This window comes from Antrostomus carolinensis, unplaced genomic scaffold (genome assembly GCF_000700745.2).
Source record: "Antrostomus carolinensis isolate BGI_N321 unplaced genomic scaffold, ASM70074v2 scaffold9157, whole genome shotgun sequence".
Taxonomy (NCBI): domain Eukaryota; kingdom Metazoa; phylum Chordata; class Aves; order Caprimulgiformes; family Caprimulgidae; genus Antrostomus; species Antrostomus carolinensis.
Window position 1 is genome coordinate 13,732 of NW_010329661.1, and position 15,144 is coordinate 28,875.

Below are 15,144 nucleotides of genomic sequence, written 5' to 3' on the forward strand. Positions count from 1 at the left end.
CAGAGGGGGAGAATTGACGCAGAGCGAGCTGCAGTGACTCATTCAAAACACGTTAGGGATGGAAATGAACTTAGAAACCAGGCTGAGCTTCACAAAGCCCTGCACTTACAGACTCTTACTGAGTCCTGAGCTACCTGTGCTGAATGGTGCAAATTAACCAAAAGGAAGCAGTTCAGGAGGTGATGCAGGAAGGGGGTGGAATTAATATTACTTTAGGTAGAAGGAACGGAACAAATCTCTTTGCACCTACATTTTGTACTATATATAAGCAACGTGTCCTACTTGAGCATGTGGCCCGTTGAGAACCGAGCATTTGTAGGACCTTCATACAACAGCACAAACGTTGATGGTTTTGAAACAGGGCCTGTCCCTGGGAGCCTGCTCTTGATTGCAGCAAAGGGAAACCAAACCATGGCCAGGGATGTCACGGGACATCCTGTGTTACCAGGAATGGGCTCCTCCCTTGGCCAAGAAGCAGCCACCAGCAAGCACAACAACGTCCAATCTCATTTTCTTCTCATTGCAGTATCCTATTGCCTCCATGGCACGTGAGCACTGCTTGGGGGATGCTCGTCAGAAAGCGAGCGGAGTGTTTTCACCATAAATGGTTACTCAGATTTAAATACTGTGCCTGTTTATACTTGGCAGCAAAGGGTCCTACCAAAGACAGAGGACTCAAACACCAAGAAGGGGCAGGGTGGGAGGAAGGATATTTATCAACAGAGCTGTCAAAATGTAGCAATGCTCTGAGCATCATCTCACATCGTTAGCCAGTTCTAGCTGCAGAGAGCAGCAGAAGACACAGACCAGAGGGCGATCACGCTCTATGCCACAGGGAACAGAGTGGTTTGCCCGATGCAAACATTGCACTCGGCCCAGATGATGCTGAGAGTAGAGATTTTTTTGTCCCCAGCTGGCTTGTTTTGCCTCTTACCCCTCGGCACTGCAAAGCTGCTGATGGCCAGCCTCCCGCTCTGGAGCAAGTGCTACGAAACACGCAGGGATACAGGCAGCAAGTCAACACATCACAGAAAGAAAAACAAACAGGACAGACACTTGCAGCCCATCGTATCCAACTTCTCAGCTGCATCCACTAACCAGGGCAGAAGTCTCTGGTGGGTGGAGCCATCTTGGCTCTTGTTTCCACACAAAAAGAAAAAATTGTTGTTTTCTGTAGATTACGGCAATGGCTAAGAGCAACTTCAGAGGGGTGTGAGTGTCCTGGTGCCTTCCCCAGCTATATCACACCCATGAGCCTGGTGACAGTGGCTCTCAATGACCATTCACAGAACACTCTTTTTCAAGCCACCTGCATCAGAGGGGAGAGCTCACCTACATCCCAGCAACCACCGGGGTACCCCGGGGGGCAAAAGCAGGTGATGCCCCTGTCATGTTCCTGGCAGGTGCCAGCTTCACTGAGCTGCTCATCAAGCCATGTCCACTAGGAACAGCAATTTGGAGGAGAGGCTGATGCCTACTGCTACGGTGCAGTGGGGCAAAGCCAGATACGCATCTCCTGGTGCTTCTCTTGAACTGGTCCACTGTTTTTCTCCCCAGGGGCATGTAATTGCCATGGGCAGGCAAGAGGGAGATCCAAGAGGCTTCTGGGGATGTGGTTACACAGGCTGGATAATTGGATTACCTACCCAAAACCAGACTATCACTTGTTAAGGCAGAAGCAATTGAACATGACCTGTGGAAAGTCCCACAGGTTTATGGTTTCCCACCACAGTAGTATTTTGCTCAAAATATGTTAATATTCTCTGCTGTATAAGAAGCAAAATGTGACAGCTATGCCCCCTCCCTTCCCCTCTATAGCGTGTTCCCTTCATTACGAGAAGAAGACATGGTACCTTTTGTAGTGGGTCCTAATGCATCTATTGCTTCTTGTGAGACTTGAGGCAGGGCAGCAGTAGTGGTGGCCAGCAGATGAGGATTGTCTAGAACAACTGTCTCCATCTCTTGTCCTGACACTCCAGGAGGGGAGGGCTCTATTTCGAGCTGAGCCTCTTCAGGGTTCCTGGGTCCTTGTGTTGGTTCAACATCTGGAGTACTAGTACTAATTACAATGTCTGGGACAGAGGTTTCCCCTGAAACACCTGCGATTGGGTGTGTCACGGCTCCAGATGTTGCATCAGGAATTTCCTTCTCCTCGGGAGCACCAGAGGGCTCACCACTGGACGAAGATGTGGCAGCTGTTTTGATGTTAGCAGCAGGGAATGCGGATGTTTCTCCACTGGTTTCGTGGACTGTGGGTGTTTCTGTGCTAATGTCAGGAAATGCAGATGTTTCATCCCGGGCTTCTTGACTTGTGGATGTTTCTATTCTAATTTCAGGAAACACAGCAGTTTCTCCACTTACTTCTTGAACTGTGGATGTTTCTATGTTAATTTCGGGATAGGCAGATGTTTCACCCCTGGCTTCTTGACTTGTTGGTGTTTCTACGCTGATTTCAGGGAATGCAGATGTTTCCCCACTGATTTCATGGACTGCAGAAGTTTCTGTGCTAATCTCAGGAAAGGTAGATGTTTCACCTCGGGCTTCTTGACTTCTGGATGTTTCTATTCTAATTTCAGGAAATCCAGATGTTTCTCCACTGATTTCGTGGACTGTTGAAGTTTCTATGCTAATTTCAGGATAGCCAGATGTTTCACCCCTGGCTTCTTGACTTGTGAATGTTTCTATTCTAATTTCAGGAAAGGCAGAACTTTCCCCACTGATTTCATGGACTGTGGATGTTTCTATGCTAATTTCAGGAAAGGCAGAGGTTTCACCACTGTTTTCATGGACTGTGGATGTTTCTATGCTAATTTCAGGAAAGGCAGAGGTTTCACCACTGTTTTCATGGACTGTGGATGTTTCTATGCTAATTTCAGGATAGCCAGATGTTTCACCCCTGGCCTCTTGACTTGTGAATGTTTCTATTCTAATTTCAGGAAATGCAGACGTTTCCCCACTGATGTCTTGAATGGTGGAAGTTTCTATTCTAATTTCAGGAAAGGCAGATGTTTCCCCACTGATTTCTTGTATTGTGGATGTTTCTGTGCTACTTTCAGGAAATGCAGAGGTTTCACCACTTACTTCTTGAACTGTGGATGTTTCTATGATAATTTCAGGATAGCCAGATGTTTCACCCCTGGCTTCTTGACTTGTAGAAGTCTCTATTCTAATTTCAGGAAATGCAGAACTTTCCCCACTAATTTCATGGACTTTTGATGTTTCTATGCTAAATTCAGGAAAGGCAGATGTCTCCCCACTGATTTCATGAATCATGGATGTTTCTGTACTAGTTTCAGGAAATGCAGATGTTTCACCACTGATTTCATAAGCTGTTGATGTTTCTATACCACTTTCTGGCAATGCAGATGTTTCTCCACTTAGTTCACCAGATGCAGAGGCCTCACCACTTGACCCAAAAGTGTAGGAATATGTGACAGCTGTTTCCCCACCCAGTTCCTGTAATATTGTTGGTCTTGTCACAACTTCTAGTAAATCAGAAGTGACTAAAGTGACTTCTGGAAGCCCTGGGACCTCCCCACTAATATCAGTCACTGCTGAAGATTGTCCACTTAGATCTGTGGCTCCAGAACTGTCTCCACTGATGTACGGGATCCCAGATGGCTCTCCACTGAAGTCTCCTGTTCCTGAAGGAAGCCCACTACTCTCCACAGCTCCAGACCCTTCTCCAGATAGTCCTCTGTCTCCAGAAGGAAATCCACTGATCTCTATCATCCCAGATGGCCCTTCTCCCACCTCTTGTGCAACTGACGTCTGTGTTACAGCTTCCACCAAAGTCGTATCCACAAGAGAGACTGTGGAAAAGCCAGAGGTGAGTCCACTTTCCTCTCCAGACAGTAGACCACTGGTGACATCAACTCCAGAGACTTCTCCACTGCTGTCAATCACTCCACTCGGATATCCGCTCATTTCAAGCACTCCAGAAACGCTCCCACCAAAGTCTACATGCCCAGAAGGCTGACCGCTGATGTCTAAACTCCCAGATACCATTCCTGATGTCTCTTCACCTCCTGAAGGCAATCCACTGATTTCCAGAATCTCTTTTGCTTCTGCTCCTGTAATTGAGGTGGTTGTTGTCACTTCCTCGAAACTGGCATCTACGAAGGTAATGCCCGAAGCCTCACTGCTTCCATCGATACCAGAAGTAAGGCCACTTAGGTCCACCAGGCCACTGACCTCATGTGTTCCAGATGATTCTCCACTGACATCCAGTCCTGAGGGCAGCCCACTGAGCTCAGACCCTCCGGAGGGCTCCCCGCTGAGCTCAGGCAACCCAGAAGTCTCCCCACTGAGCTCTGGCTCCCCGCTGAGCTCAGCTCCTGAAGGTAACCCTTGGGCTCCACCACTGGTGTCCCACTCAGTGGATGGGAACCCTGACAGATCTCCTTCACTGCTGACTCCGATGGATCCTTTCCCCTCCTCTTGACGTTCTGGTGCTGTTGTAACAACTTCCACCAATGTGGTATCCACAAGAGAGACAGTAGGAAAACCAGAGGTGAGTCCACTTTCGTCTCCAGATGACACACCACTGACTAGTTCAGTGCCAGAGATATCTCCGCTAAATCCAGAAGGCAGCCCACTGCTTTCCACTCCAGATGGCATCCCACTAATTTCTGGTATCCTCGAAGTAGACACTGATACATCTTCCTCTGCAGAAGGTAAGCCACTGATGTCAACAATGCCAGAAGGCACCCCACTCAGGTCCCCTGAGGGTAGCCCACTTTCTCCAGGTAGAAAGCCACTGGTATGCAGGTCTACCGATGGTAATCCACTTTCTCCAATCCCTGAGTGTTCTCCACTGTGTTCAAAAACTCCAGAAGTTGGTTCTCCACTTGTATCTGGGGCTCCAGATACCCACCCAGATGCCAAAGATTCACCACTGACTTGATGTTCTCCAGACTCAGTCACCTCCCCTGACACTTCGCTGATGGAAACATCAGTACTTGTTTCCTCTGGTATTACGGTAGCTGGAGGAAAAGAAGATGGACTCACTGGAAAAGAAAGAGTGAACAAAGAGAGGGAGATAGGAAAATTAGTTAGTAAATTGTTTTAAAGAAGCTATTAATAAATTCCTGATTGACTTTATCTTCAAATTGATACCTTTGGGATAAAGGAACAAAGTCCTGTGTGATTGCAGAAATAATTTGGTCCCTTCACATTTGTTAATGGACATTATGTCTTAAATAATTGTAAATTCTCTATCTCTGAGAATATATAATCTGACACAGGTTGATGACAACAGCAACACCAATTTCCAGGTGCCAAAATCAAGCTTCTGCTTCCTTGGAAATAACATGTGGAAGAAGTTTGGTGCTGCTCTGACCACACCGCAGCTCTGTCCTCCTTGAAAGGCATGATCTGAGATCTGTTTCTAGCCTGCCTTCCCCATCCTGGATACACAACAACATGTTTCATAAGGCTCTCTGGCAATGCTGTGTGTGCTGATCTGCAGCGTGGCAGGATGGCTGGTCACTTAGCTCAGTCCTAGACAAGAGTTCACAAGTGTAGCTCCTCCTATGGTACCTGTGTGCACAGCCTCAGACCTTGCTAATATGGTGATAATTCTCTGGATTTAAAGGAAGTCCCCTTTCAGTAAGGACACAACCAATTTATTTTGGGAGTGTCCCAACCCTACAACACCATCCAAATGTGACCCAGAAGATGGGGAAGCTCTGACCCACCTGAGAGCAGTGACACATCGGTTGGAAAGACCTCTGTCCCCCAGGCTGTCTGATTCTCAGGTTGAGTGGCAAACTCTGTCTCCACAGTCACCTCCTCTCCAGAGGGTACCCCCTCCACTCCAGGGATCACTTGGGTTGCCAGCACATCTTCTTCAAACAAAGAGGTGACCCCCTCCTCCTCTGCAGGTGGCAGAGCTGTAACAAAAAGGTATTGGAGGGAGTTTCCAAAAATGTACAGACCAAGATGCTGATGAAGTGCTTCACCCAGACTGGCACCCTGATGTGCCCAACCTCCCTCGTGAAATCCCTTTCCCAAGGAGACTGCTCTGCACACCCAGCAAGAGATGGCAAAGTACCTCTGAAGCAGAAGGCATGATGGTGGGACAGCGGGTCGGGAAATCCTGTCTGGTTGTAGTGCTGGTAGATGGTTCTCACGCCAGGCACATCCCCCCCACAGGCAGGACGGGGGTTGACAATGGGATAGCGAAGGCTGCCATCAGCTAACCAGCCAGCGTAGCATCTGTCCAGGCCCTGCTTCCAGGCAGCGTGGAGTTGGCCAACAGAGGCCAGTGTGGCATTTTGGCTGTCACAGTACTGCTGAGCTTCTGGGAAGGTGAACTGCTCTGGCTGGGTTGCGAAAAACACTTCACCTAAGGGATGGGAGAGAAAACAGGTGTGAGTCTCTGCATCCCACCCATGCACACACAGATGTGACTGTGTGAAGCACAATTTTGCTCCACAGTTGTGTCCAGAGGAAGGGGAGAACATACCCTTGAGCCTGTCGATGTAGCAGTACACATCATAGGTCTCTGAGGCTGGGCGCATGCCGTACGACCGCACGCCTGGAGAGTTCTCTTTGTCTCCTAGGCAGTTACTTCGGGGATTCACAATGGGATACCTACCAAAAGAAAAGAGGAGATAACCCAAGGTCAGCCTCATGTACTGAAGAATCTCAGTGTACTTGGGAGGAGGACACGAACACTTCACCGTTAGAGGTGCTCAGAGCCCTCAGCATGATTTGGAATCAAGTCCACTTACAGCTTGAGTCAATGAACACAAACTTTTCTACGCTTTTCCTGTGTGTCAGGGGAGTTCACTGCTGTGGATGTACGTACAGGGTATGAAAGAGGTAGGACAGGTTGAGAAGAACATGTCTATTGGCCACTAAATACCATGGCCTGGAGACAACCTTAGGTCAGGAAAGCTTTAGATGCTGATGAGCAGAGCAGTGGGACAGACCAGAGTAGAGCCTCAATTTCATGGCTGAATAGTCATTTTGAGAGGTGTCTTCCCCAGGTCAATATAGTTTCACCTGACTGTCTGGTCCCGCAGCCAGCCGGCATCACACTGGTCAAAGCCAGCCTCGTAGGCAGCCTGGAGCTGTTCAGGAGTGGCAATAACTGCGTTGTTCTCTAGACAGGCCTGCTGGGCTTGAACGAAGGAGAAGGCATATCTGCTCGTGGCGGCGCGGTAGTGAAACACCACACCTGGGGGAAGAGAAGCCGTGGTGAGACAGCAGATACAGGAATCCCTCTCCAACAAGATGTGTGACCAGAGAGGGTCTTCCCAACAACAGTGCGAGGACCAGTGCCTGTCAAATCCACTTTGATGGAGATGCCTCATTCATTGAACTCCACTGCCATTGAGGCTGATGTTCTGGGGATCTCCTTAGCCCTCCTCTAGGATCTTCCTGCCTTGGCTTTCCCTTTCCCTGCAACCAGATGCACATGGGAGTGCAGAATGTGACCACAGCAGCCCCAAGCATCAGCCAGCTGAGGCCTTTTCAGCACATGATGAGGTGGCCCACAGCCTCCTCCTCACCCCTCTTGTCCTATTGCAGTGGAGGCACTCAGCCTGTCCCTGACCCCAAACAGGCCTGCACACCTCCAGGGACCTGGATACCCTCTGTAATCCAGAAGCTCGAACTGTTTTCAGTTGAATGGTTACCTTTAGGAGAAACTAATCTTCAGGCTTTTTGGAGTCCTGGTGACTTACCCGTGGGAGAGATGGGCTGCTCAGGGAGGAGACCGACACCGGGGGCTGCTGTCACTCTCACCAGCTGATCTTCCACTGTGAATGCTGATGCAGACTCTAGTCCTGGTGTGGCAGTCACCCCCGTGGCCTCTTCCACCGAGCTCACCTCTGCCATTTCAGTGGTGATGGCAGTGCTTAAGGCTACGGTGGTGACCTCTTCAGCTACAGTCCACACCCCTGTGACATCCCCCCTGGTCACGTTCTCCTCCTCTGGGGCAGCTGTCTCTACTGTGACACCAGTAGCGAAGAGATCAGGCAGGACGGTGAAGCCTTCGTACATCTCAGTGGCTGTGGGTGTGATCTCAATGGGCTCCAGGGTGGCGATGCTGCCGCGGGCCTCCTCCTCCGTGGCATTGCGTGGCAGAGGTAGCTCCACCTCGGTCTGGGTGACAGTCTGGACAGTGAAGGCGCTGCCCAGCTCGCTTCCTGTCTCATCGATGAACTGCCCTGGGACCAAAGCCTCAACGTCGTCCCCTACACCAGGAGACAAAGCAGCAATCAGAGAGGACATGGTCAGTCTAGCAAGGTGTGCTGCATTGGTGCTGCCTCCGAGAAGAATCTGGGTGTTTGGTGGCTCTGAGAGGAGCAGGGAAATCATGACGGTCTGATAAAAGAAAAGGTTTTCCTTCCTTCACAGCGACTACAACACTCCAGCACGGAGGGTACCACAGCTGGTAAATCAGAGAGGTCTTTCCTTGCTCTCCTCCCATGTATCCTTCCTGGGAACACCTTGCCCATATCCAAGTCTGCACTGACCTCTAGTGCCTGCTGCAAGGAATTTAAGGTGGCCAAAAAGAAGGAGAGGAGCTTGGATAACCTCCACAGCAGGTCTGAGCCGTGGGAGAAAGACAACTGGACCCTCACACTCACAGAATCACAGAATGGTGGGGTTGGAAGGGACCTCAGGAGATCATCTAGTCCAACCCCTCTGCCAAAGCAGGTTCCCTGCACCAGGTTGCACAGGAAATTGTACAGGTGGGTTTTGAACATCTCCAGAGATGGAGACTCACACTCAATGCATGAAGTCTCACCAGGATCTCTCCTTCTGCTCTGGCCAGGTGAGGACTTAAGAACTCATCATATATAAGCATGCTAGCCCCACCACCAGCACAGCCAAAGCCACTGGCTGTATGAAATACATTCAAACAACTCCCATCTTTCCCCTCCCAAATAACTTTTCTGCTCCAGTCACATCCCTTGAGTGCAGGAGAATGTGCTTAACATGCCACAGAGCAGGTCAGTCTACAGCAAGGATGGTAGTTTAAAGAGCAGTATAAACCAGAACTGGGCAGGTGAGGGATTGATGGGACACTGTGGATATATACAAGGCAGGTCTCAGGTGGGGAGGGAGAGGAAATGAGGCACTGTCAGGCTTTTCCCCTACTACTGCTTTTCCTGCTCTGTTTATTCCTGATTCCATTTGCAAGTTCATTTTAGCCAGTACCTCTCTGACCTCAAGTGATTTGGAGAATTAGATAGAGATGCTCAGACAAGGACTGGCTGTACTCAGCCATTTCAGATGCATACCCTGAGATAACCAAAAGGATGTGTCTTGGTGGACCAGTCTTTAGTTTGGCTACATAGCTAGATAAACCCAGGTTTTACAGGGCCTCCTGACACACCCATCTTGCACAATAAATGGGCACAATAAATCTGTACCAAAGGGGTTTCAAAATATATCTTAAAATATTGTCATTATTTTTGTAAAGGTGGCAATCCTATTTAAATGTCAGCCTCTGGTTGTCCTGAATAGAACATCTACCACTGTGCTTTTCCCCCTTCTTGCTGCAGGGAGAAGAGTGCAGTTAGAACGGGGGAGTAGCTGGGATGCTCTCAGCTTCCTAGGTGCAATTTTGCCCTGTCTCTGATTGCAGGAGACTGCTGAAGTCTCTGATTTATCCCACCCTGGAAGCTCAGGCACGTGTCTGTACCACATCACAGCACTACACACATCTTCAGGGTCAGATCTGTTTTCTTTTTCCTCCTCTTTAATCTCTGGCATTCAAAGTCTTGTACGTGAAGCACCTGAGCTCTACTCCACATCTCCTGAAGAGCTACTGAAGTTGGAAGGTGTGGGAGGGCTGGAGAAAAGAGGGCTGTGTTACACCCACATCCTCAGAGCCCCCCTTACAGGGCAGGCATCCATACGCTTTCTGGATCTGCTTCCTAGCTGAACATGAACAAGGCACTAGGTCCTTTGTCAAACCTGCTTTCCCCAGTCTTTTAAAAATAAATAAATAAATGAAGAAGCAAGAAGTTAACTCTGGCCAGGGAGCTCCTGCTTGCTGACGTGTAGAGGCACACAATGCTTAGTCCCACAGCCCTGATGCACTCACCGCTATAGCAGATGGCATCGTAGCGAGAGTCGGGGTGAGGATACCCCGTTTGGTTGACGTACAGGTACACTGTCCGCACGCCCACCAGGTTTCCTCCGCAGTTGGGCCGTGCTCTGGAAATGGGGTAGCGGACACTGCGATCAGCCAGCCAGCCTGCGCTGCACATGTCCATGCCATCCTTCCAGGCCAAGTACAACTCTCCTGTGGTGGCCAAGCGGGCCCCCAGACTGCGGCATTTGTCGAAAGCTTCTTGGAAGGTGAACTTCTCGGGGGCGGTGGCATAGAAGACTTTACCTGCAATCACATCATCCATTAGCACAGGAATTAACTGTAGAATTTAATCCCAATTCCCCTTCTTTCCCCTTCCCAATCCTGAGAGTCTGGATAAGATGAAAAGACCTGTGTATCACAGCTGAACTGCAACCCCATGTTGGTAACTGTCTATAAAGACCAGAAGAAAGGGAGTCCTATAGACCAAATACAGACTGGAGCAAAACATACCAAACCCGCTGGAGCCACAGGGCAAGAGGAAGATAAAGGTCAATTTCAACTGTGATCTGCTGAATATTTCAATGGGTCCTTGTCATAAGCATGAGTGATGGACACCTCTGAATGTCACACCCTCAAATGGATGACCAGATACATGCGGGATGCCATGGCTGTTGGTGGAGTTCAGACCAGCCCCACCCTCTGTACTGTATTAGTCGTTTGACATTAAAATTGTCCAAGGTCTAACAAAGAGACTGTAGAGAACATCTGGCCTTGCTGGGGGATGTACTTTACCATCTTTAACCTGTCTTTCCTCTAGGCCCTTGGCCTTTCTGTCTACTGTTGCCTGGTCTAGGCACGATCACAGATTTTGCTGCTTCTGCGTCTAGTAACAATAAAAGCCCCAAATCACCTTGCATTTGCTCTGCATAGCAGTAAACATCATAGGTTTCATCTGGCTCACGGACACCGTAGGTCCTCACTCCTGGGAATTCATCCTTGTCACCATAGCAGCGTTCCCGGGGCCAGTGGATGGGGTACCTGTGGAGAGAGGATGCATAAGGAGCTGGGAGGGAGCTGCACAGTGTGATGCTTTATCGCTTTTCCTGGGTTATGAGCAAGGGGAAAGATGATCAGCTTTCCTGCCTTCCCTCTGATGGTCCTGAGCACAGCAGATCCCTGAGAGATCTGGCCAAAAACATCAGGCCAAGGTGCCTCCCCAGTGGGAGATGCACAGCTTGGTATGGTTGAGCCACACTTGTGCATCTTGACATAGCATCTGTTTTGTTCAGGGAGGATGAAGGATCAGGCTTAAGCCATTGTCTCCACCAGCTGAGAAGGACAGTGGTCACTCTGCTTTCCTTCTATAGATTGCTCCCTGGCAGAGAATGGCCTACAACCCACCACCACCCTCTGCACACCAGCAACTACAACAGCTGCTATTTAGCAACTGTTTCTCAACCGCTTTCAGTCGCTGGCTTCATTACACAAGCCCTTCCCTAATGCCCGTGCCGTGGCTTTCCTTTCCCTGCCACCGTTCATTACCTGACAGTCTGATCAGCCAGCCAGCCAGCGTCACACTGCTCGTACCCATCCTCGTAGGCAGCTTGCAGCTGCTCGGGAGTAGCAATGACAGCGCTGTTCTGGATACAGGCCTGCTTTGCCTTCTCAAAGTTCAAGGTGTACCTTGTGGAGATTGCTCTATAGTGGAATACAATGCCTGGAAAACACATGGACATCACTCACACATGTGCTAAAGAGGAAACAGCTCCTTTCCTTCCAAAGAAGCTAGGGATTCGAAGAACAGATACTACATGTCAGCTAGAAGCAATCACAGAATCATAGGATTGCCTAAATTGGAAAAGACCTTAAGATCATGAAGTCCAATCATTAAGACCTTAAGATCATGAAGTCAAATCATTAACCTCACACTGACAAGTCCCTGACTAAACCATGTCCCTAATGAACTGTTAATGCTGAGCATCTCAAACCAAGGGTGACTTGGTGGGCTTCTTTCACAGGACCTTGTGGAGCACATTGGTGACCTAGGACAGCAAATGCTCTCCCATGGTGCTGTGACAATGACATGATGCATTAAAAGCCAGTACCTGAGCAGTAGTGTCAACACTGGGAGGAAACCCATCACCCAGAGCACAGAGCTGTATTGCCATCAGAAGGACTCAACACTTCCCCGATACAGCTCTGCGCAGAGTTTGAAATGCATGGTTCAGAAATCAGACAGTGGGGCAGAGCAGGGACCATGTAGGCTGGAAAGCTGCAGCCCCTCAAGGTACTGCTCAGGACCAAGGGTGCAGAGTGTCACCCACCTTACAAACACCCAGGAAACAAGAGGCACATGCATTTGAAATCTCCAGATCTGCTGCAAACATATCTAAGTTGTATTTTTTGATGAACAAGGATCTTTACAAAGGATGGCTGTCTGTACACTCTGGTCTAGCATGAGCAGACCATTAAGTGGAAAATTCACCAGGAGGCAATGAAGGGTCTCCCAGTCTCCACTGTCAGATACACACACCAGTGTATGCAGCCAGCAAAGACCTGCTGGTTAGCTGCTGCACTGGAAGCTGTCTCCCTGGCCTACACTGAAAACAAAAACCATGATAAAGATAAGGATTGCAGGAAACATAACTTTTGTTATTTCTGTTATTTCTGTTATTTTATCCCCCCTATTACTAGGATGGGCTTTGAAAGACTACGGGGAAAGTTTTTCCAGAACAGACCAATTCTCCAGCTGAGGGCATCCCATCTCCTAAAATGTTCAGAAGAAATAAAAGGTCTTATAACAGCCCTGATCCAGCTTCACCCCTCTGAGCAATAGCATAGCATATCCAGTATCACCTCCTGCCAAGGACATCGTCTTGCTGTCTCTGTAAGTCACCTCCTGCCAGAAGAGTAATTTTATTGCCATATATTCCACCATGAGTCATTTTACTGGTTTGTTTAGTCTGGTCCTAGCCTGCTAAAATAAATGCCTGGCCTATGGCTTCTGCTCACCTGCCCAGGGCCCTATCTGTGACCTGACCAAAAGAGTCTATGCCTATGGGGACAGCAGTACCTCCTCTGCTTGTCTATTTCTTCCTCCCTTCTGCTGAGGCCAGGCAGCCAGATCTTGAGAGGAAAGAGCAAGGGCAGGATCTTACCTTTCACCACGACCTCTATTGTGTCTTGCCTGTCCTCAATACCGTACATCACTTCACAGCGATAAATCCCAGTGTGGTTGGACCTCAGCGCCTTGATTTCCAAGGTGGCATCTGTGGGGATGGCGGGGTAATTGGGCAAAGAGATGGCCTCTCTGTACTCGGTGTTGAGCCGGATTTTCCCACCGGTGGCCACTAGCAAGACAACTTCGGTCCCATTTGAGAGTTTGCTCCATTTGATCCGTGGGGTCAGCAGAGCACTGGTGTCCTCTTCCTCTGGGATGTTGAAGTAACAGGGGATGTTCAGGGAGCTTCCCAGGACAACACGCAGGGGAGACTGCTCAGGTATCTTCACTTCCAGGCCATCACTACTGTCTGTCAGTTCCCAAACAAAGCAATAGTTACATCAAGAATGCATTTAATCCAAAATATCCAGAGCTTCCACATGCTTCATTGCCTCTATTTACTTTGCAAACATGTACCCACATGTTCACACATACCCTTTTTTGTCTAGTCTGCTGAAAATAACTTGCAGAAAGAGAAGATGCAACCATGACCATTGTGCCAACAGTTGCTCTTGGGGTTTGGATTGGTGTTGGATGGGGGAATGAAGGGAGCAAAGGGATCTGCTGCAGCGCAGCTGCTGCCCCTGGTACAAGATCACATCTGATAGGGTTTGAAAAGGGGAATGATGAAATTCCCTTGGTTTCCCCATAAATTTGCCTTTGCCTGGAGCTATCTCCCTGGCTTCCCAAGAACAGTGAGAGGCTATGGCATAGCAGCCATCCAAACAGAGGAGCTCTGTGTGTACAGAGAGCAGATCTTGGGTACACTTATTTCCGGCAGCTGCCCATGCTCAGGGATGGGACCAGAGTGCAGCACATCACTCAGCCCTGTATTCCTGCACCCCGGGGCACGTACCTGAGAGCTCCACAGAGACGGCTGCAGTGATGACTCGCAAACACACAAACACTAATAGTAAAGTGGTCATAGTTTACCTGCAAGACACAACACAGGGAGAGAGGATTTATGGCAACTGTGTGTTCACAGGGAGTCAAGTGTTGCGGATGCTGCTGCGGGGCAGCGTGATGCTTTCAGCTGCCCCTTACATGTGGCTGGCAGTGAAAGCCGGTCCTTGGGGAAGGACACTGCCTCAAAGTGCCTCTTGCTTCAGGAAATGAGTCCGTGAGACAAATAAATAAGATGCTCTGCTATGTACAACAGACTGAAGTGTTATTATAGATCACTTATTACATTGCTCTCCCATTCTTTCTCTTGTGATTCAATCTTCCCTGTGGAGCAGAAAGGCAATTTTCCAACAGATCTTCACACTTATTATGTATTTACTCAAGAGGGACCATCACATTCACTAAGCCTTCACCTCAGAACGGGAGCTGCCCCTCACCAGCATCCTCCATCCAAGCCTGGGCTAGATGATTGGATGCATTTTGTATACCTGAAGGGAAATCTGCTCTCTATATGGTGGGAAAGGCAAATGTTATAATGCTTTGGTCCAATACTCTTGCACTGACAGCATCCATAACCTTAACTGCAAATGGATCCTGAACTGATACAAGAAATCCACAGGATACAATTCTGGGCATCTTAACTCCACCTTAAAAATATCCTTTTGGGTTCCTTCAATTAGTCAGAGCAACCTGCTGCTTCTGAAAGCTTTAGGAAAGGAAAGGAGCATCCTCCTGACATTGAATGGCAGAAGTAATATAGGGAGGCCAACTAAATTAATCCTAACTGGATTATCATCCAGTATCATATCATGGAATTTTAAAGAGCCACAAATACTCAAGTTGGTTTTAATATTTCAAATAAAAACCATGTCCTCTGGCAACACAGCATCATTTGGTGTCACATTTCAGCACTGACTCAGAAGGAAGGACCACACCTACTGAATCACTGGTGTTTCCTTTG

At 48.8% G+C, this 15,144-nt stretch overlaps 1 protein-coding gene across 1 annotated transcript in view; it reads right to left on the reverse strand.

Moving 5' to 3' along the window:
• Positions 1-14,206, reverse strand: part of ACAN (aggrecan) — a 27,529-nt gene extending 13,323 nt beyond the window's left edge. Inside the window, exons 1-12 of the mRNA XM_010172659.1 lie at positions 14,137-14,206; positions 13,219-13,590; positions 11,603-11,777; positions 10,971-11,098; positions 10,070-10,363; positions 7,695-8,207; positions 7,012-7,186; positions 6,470-6,597; positions 6,056-6,349; positions 5,700-5,894; positions 3,150-5,009; positions 1,854-3,089 (exon numbers count right to left, since the gene is read on the reverse strand). Of these exons, the coding sequence (XP_010170961.1) occupies positions 1,854-3,089; positions 3,150-5,009; positions 5,700-5,894; positions 6,056-6,349; positions 6,470-6,597; positions 7,012-7,186; positions 7,695-8,207; positions 10,070-10,363; positions 10,971-11,098; positions 11,603-11,777; positions 13,219-13,590; positions 14,137-14,206 (5,440 nt within the window). The remainder of the gene's footprint in view (positions 1-1,853; positions 3,090-3,149; positions 5,010-5,699; positions 5,895-6,055; positions 6,350-6,469; positions 6,598-7,011; positions 7,187-7,694; positions 8,208-10,069; positions 10,364-10,970; positions 11,099-11,602; positions 11,778-13,218; positions 13,591-14,136) is intronic.
• Between the last annotated feature and the right edge of the window lie 938 nt (positions 14,207-15,144).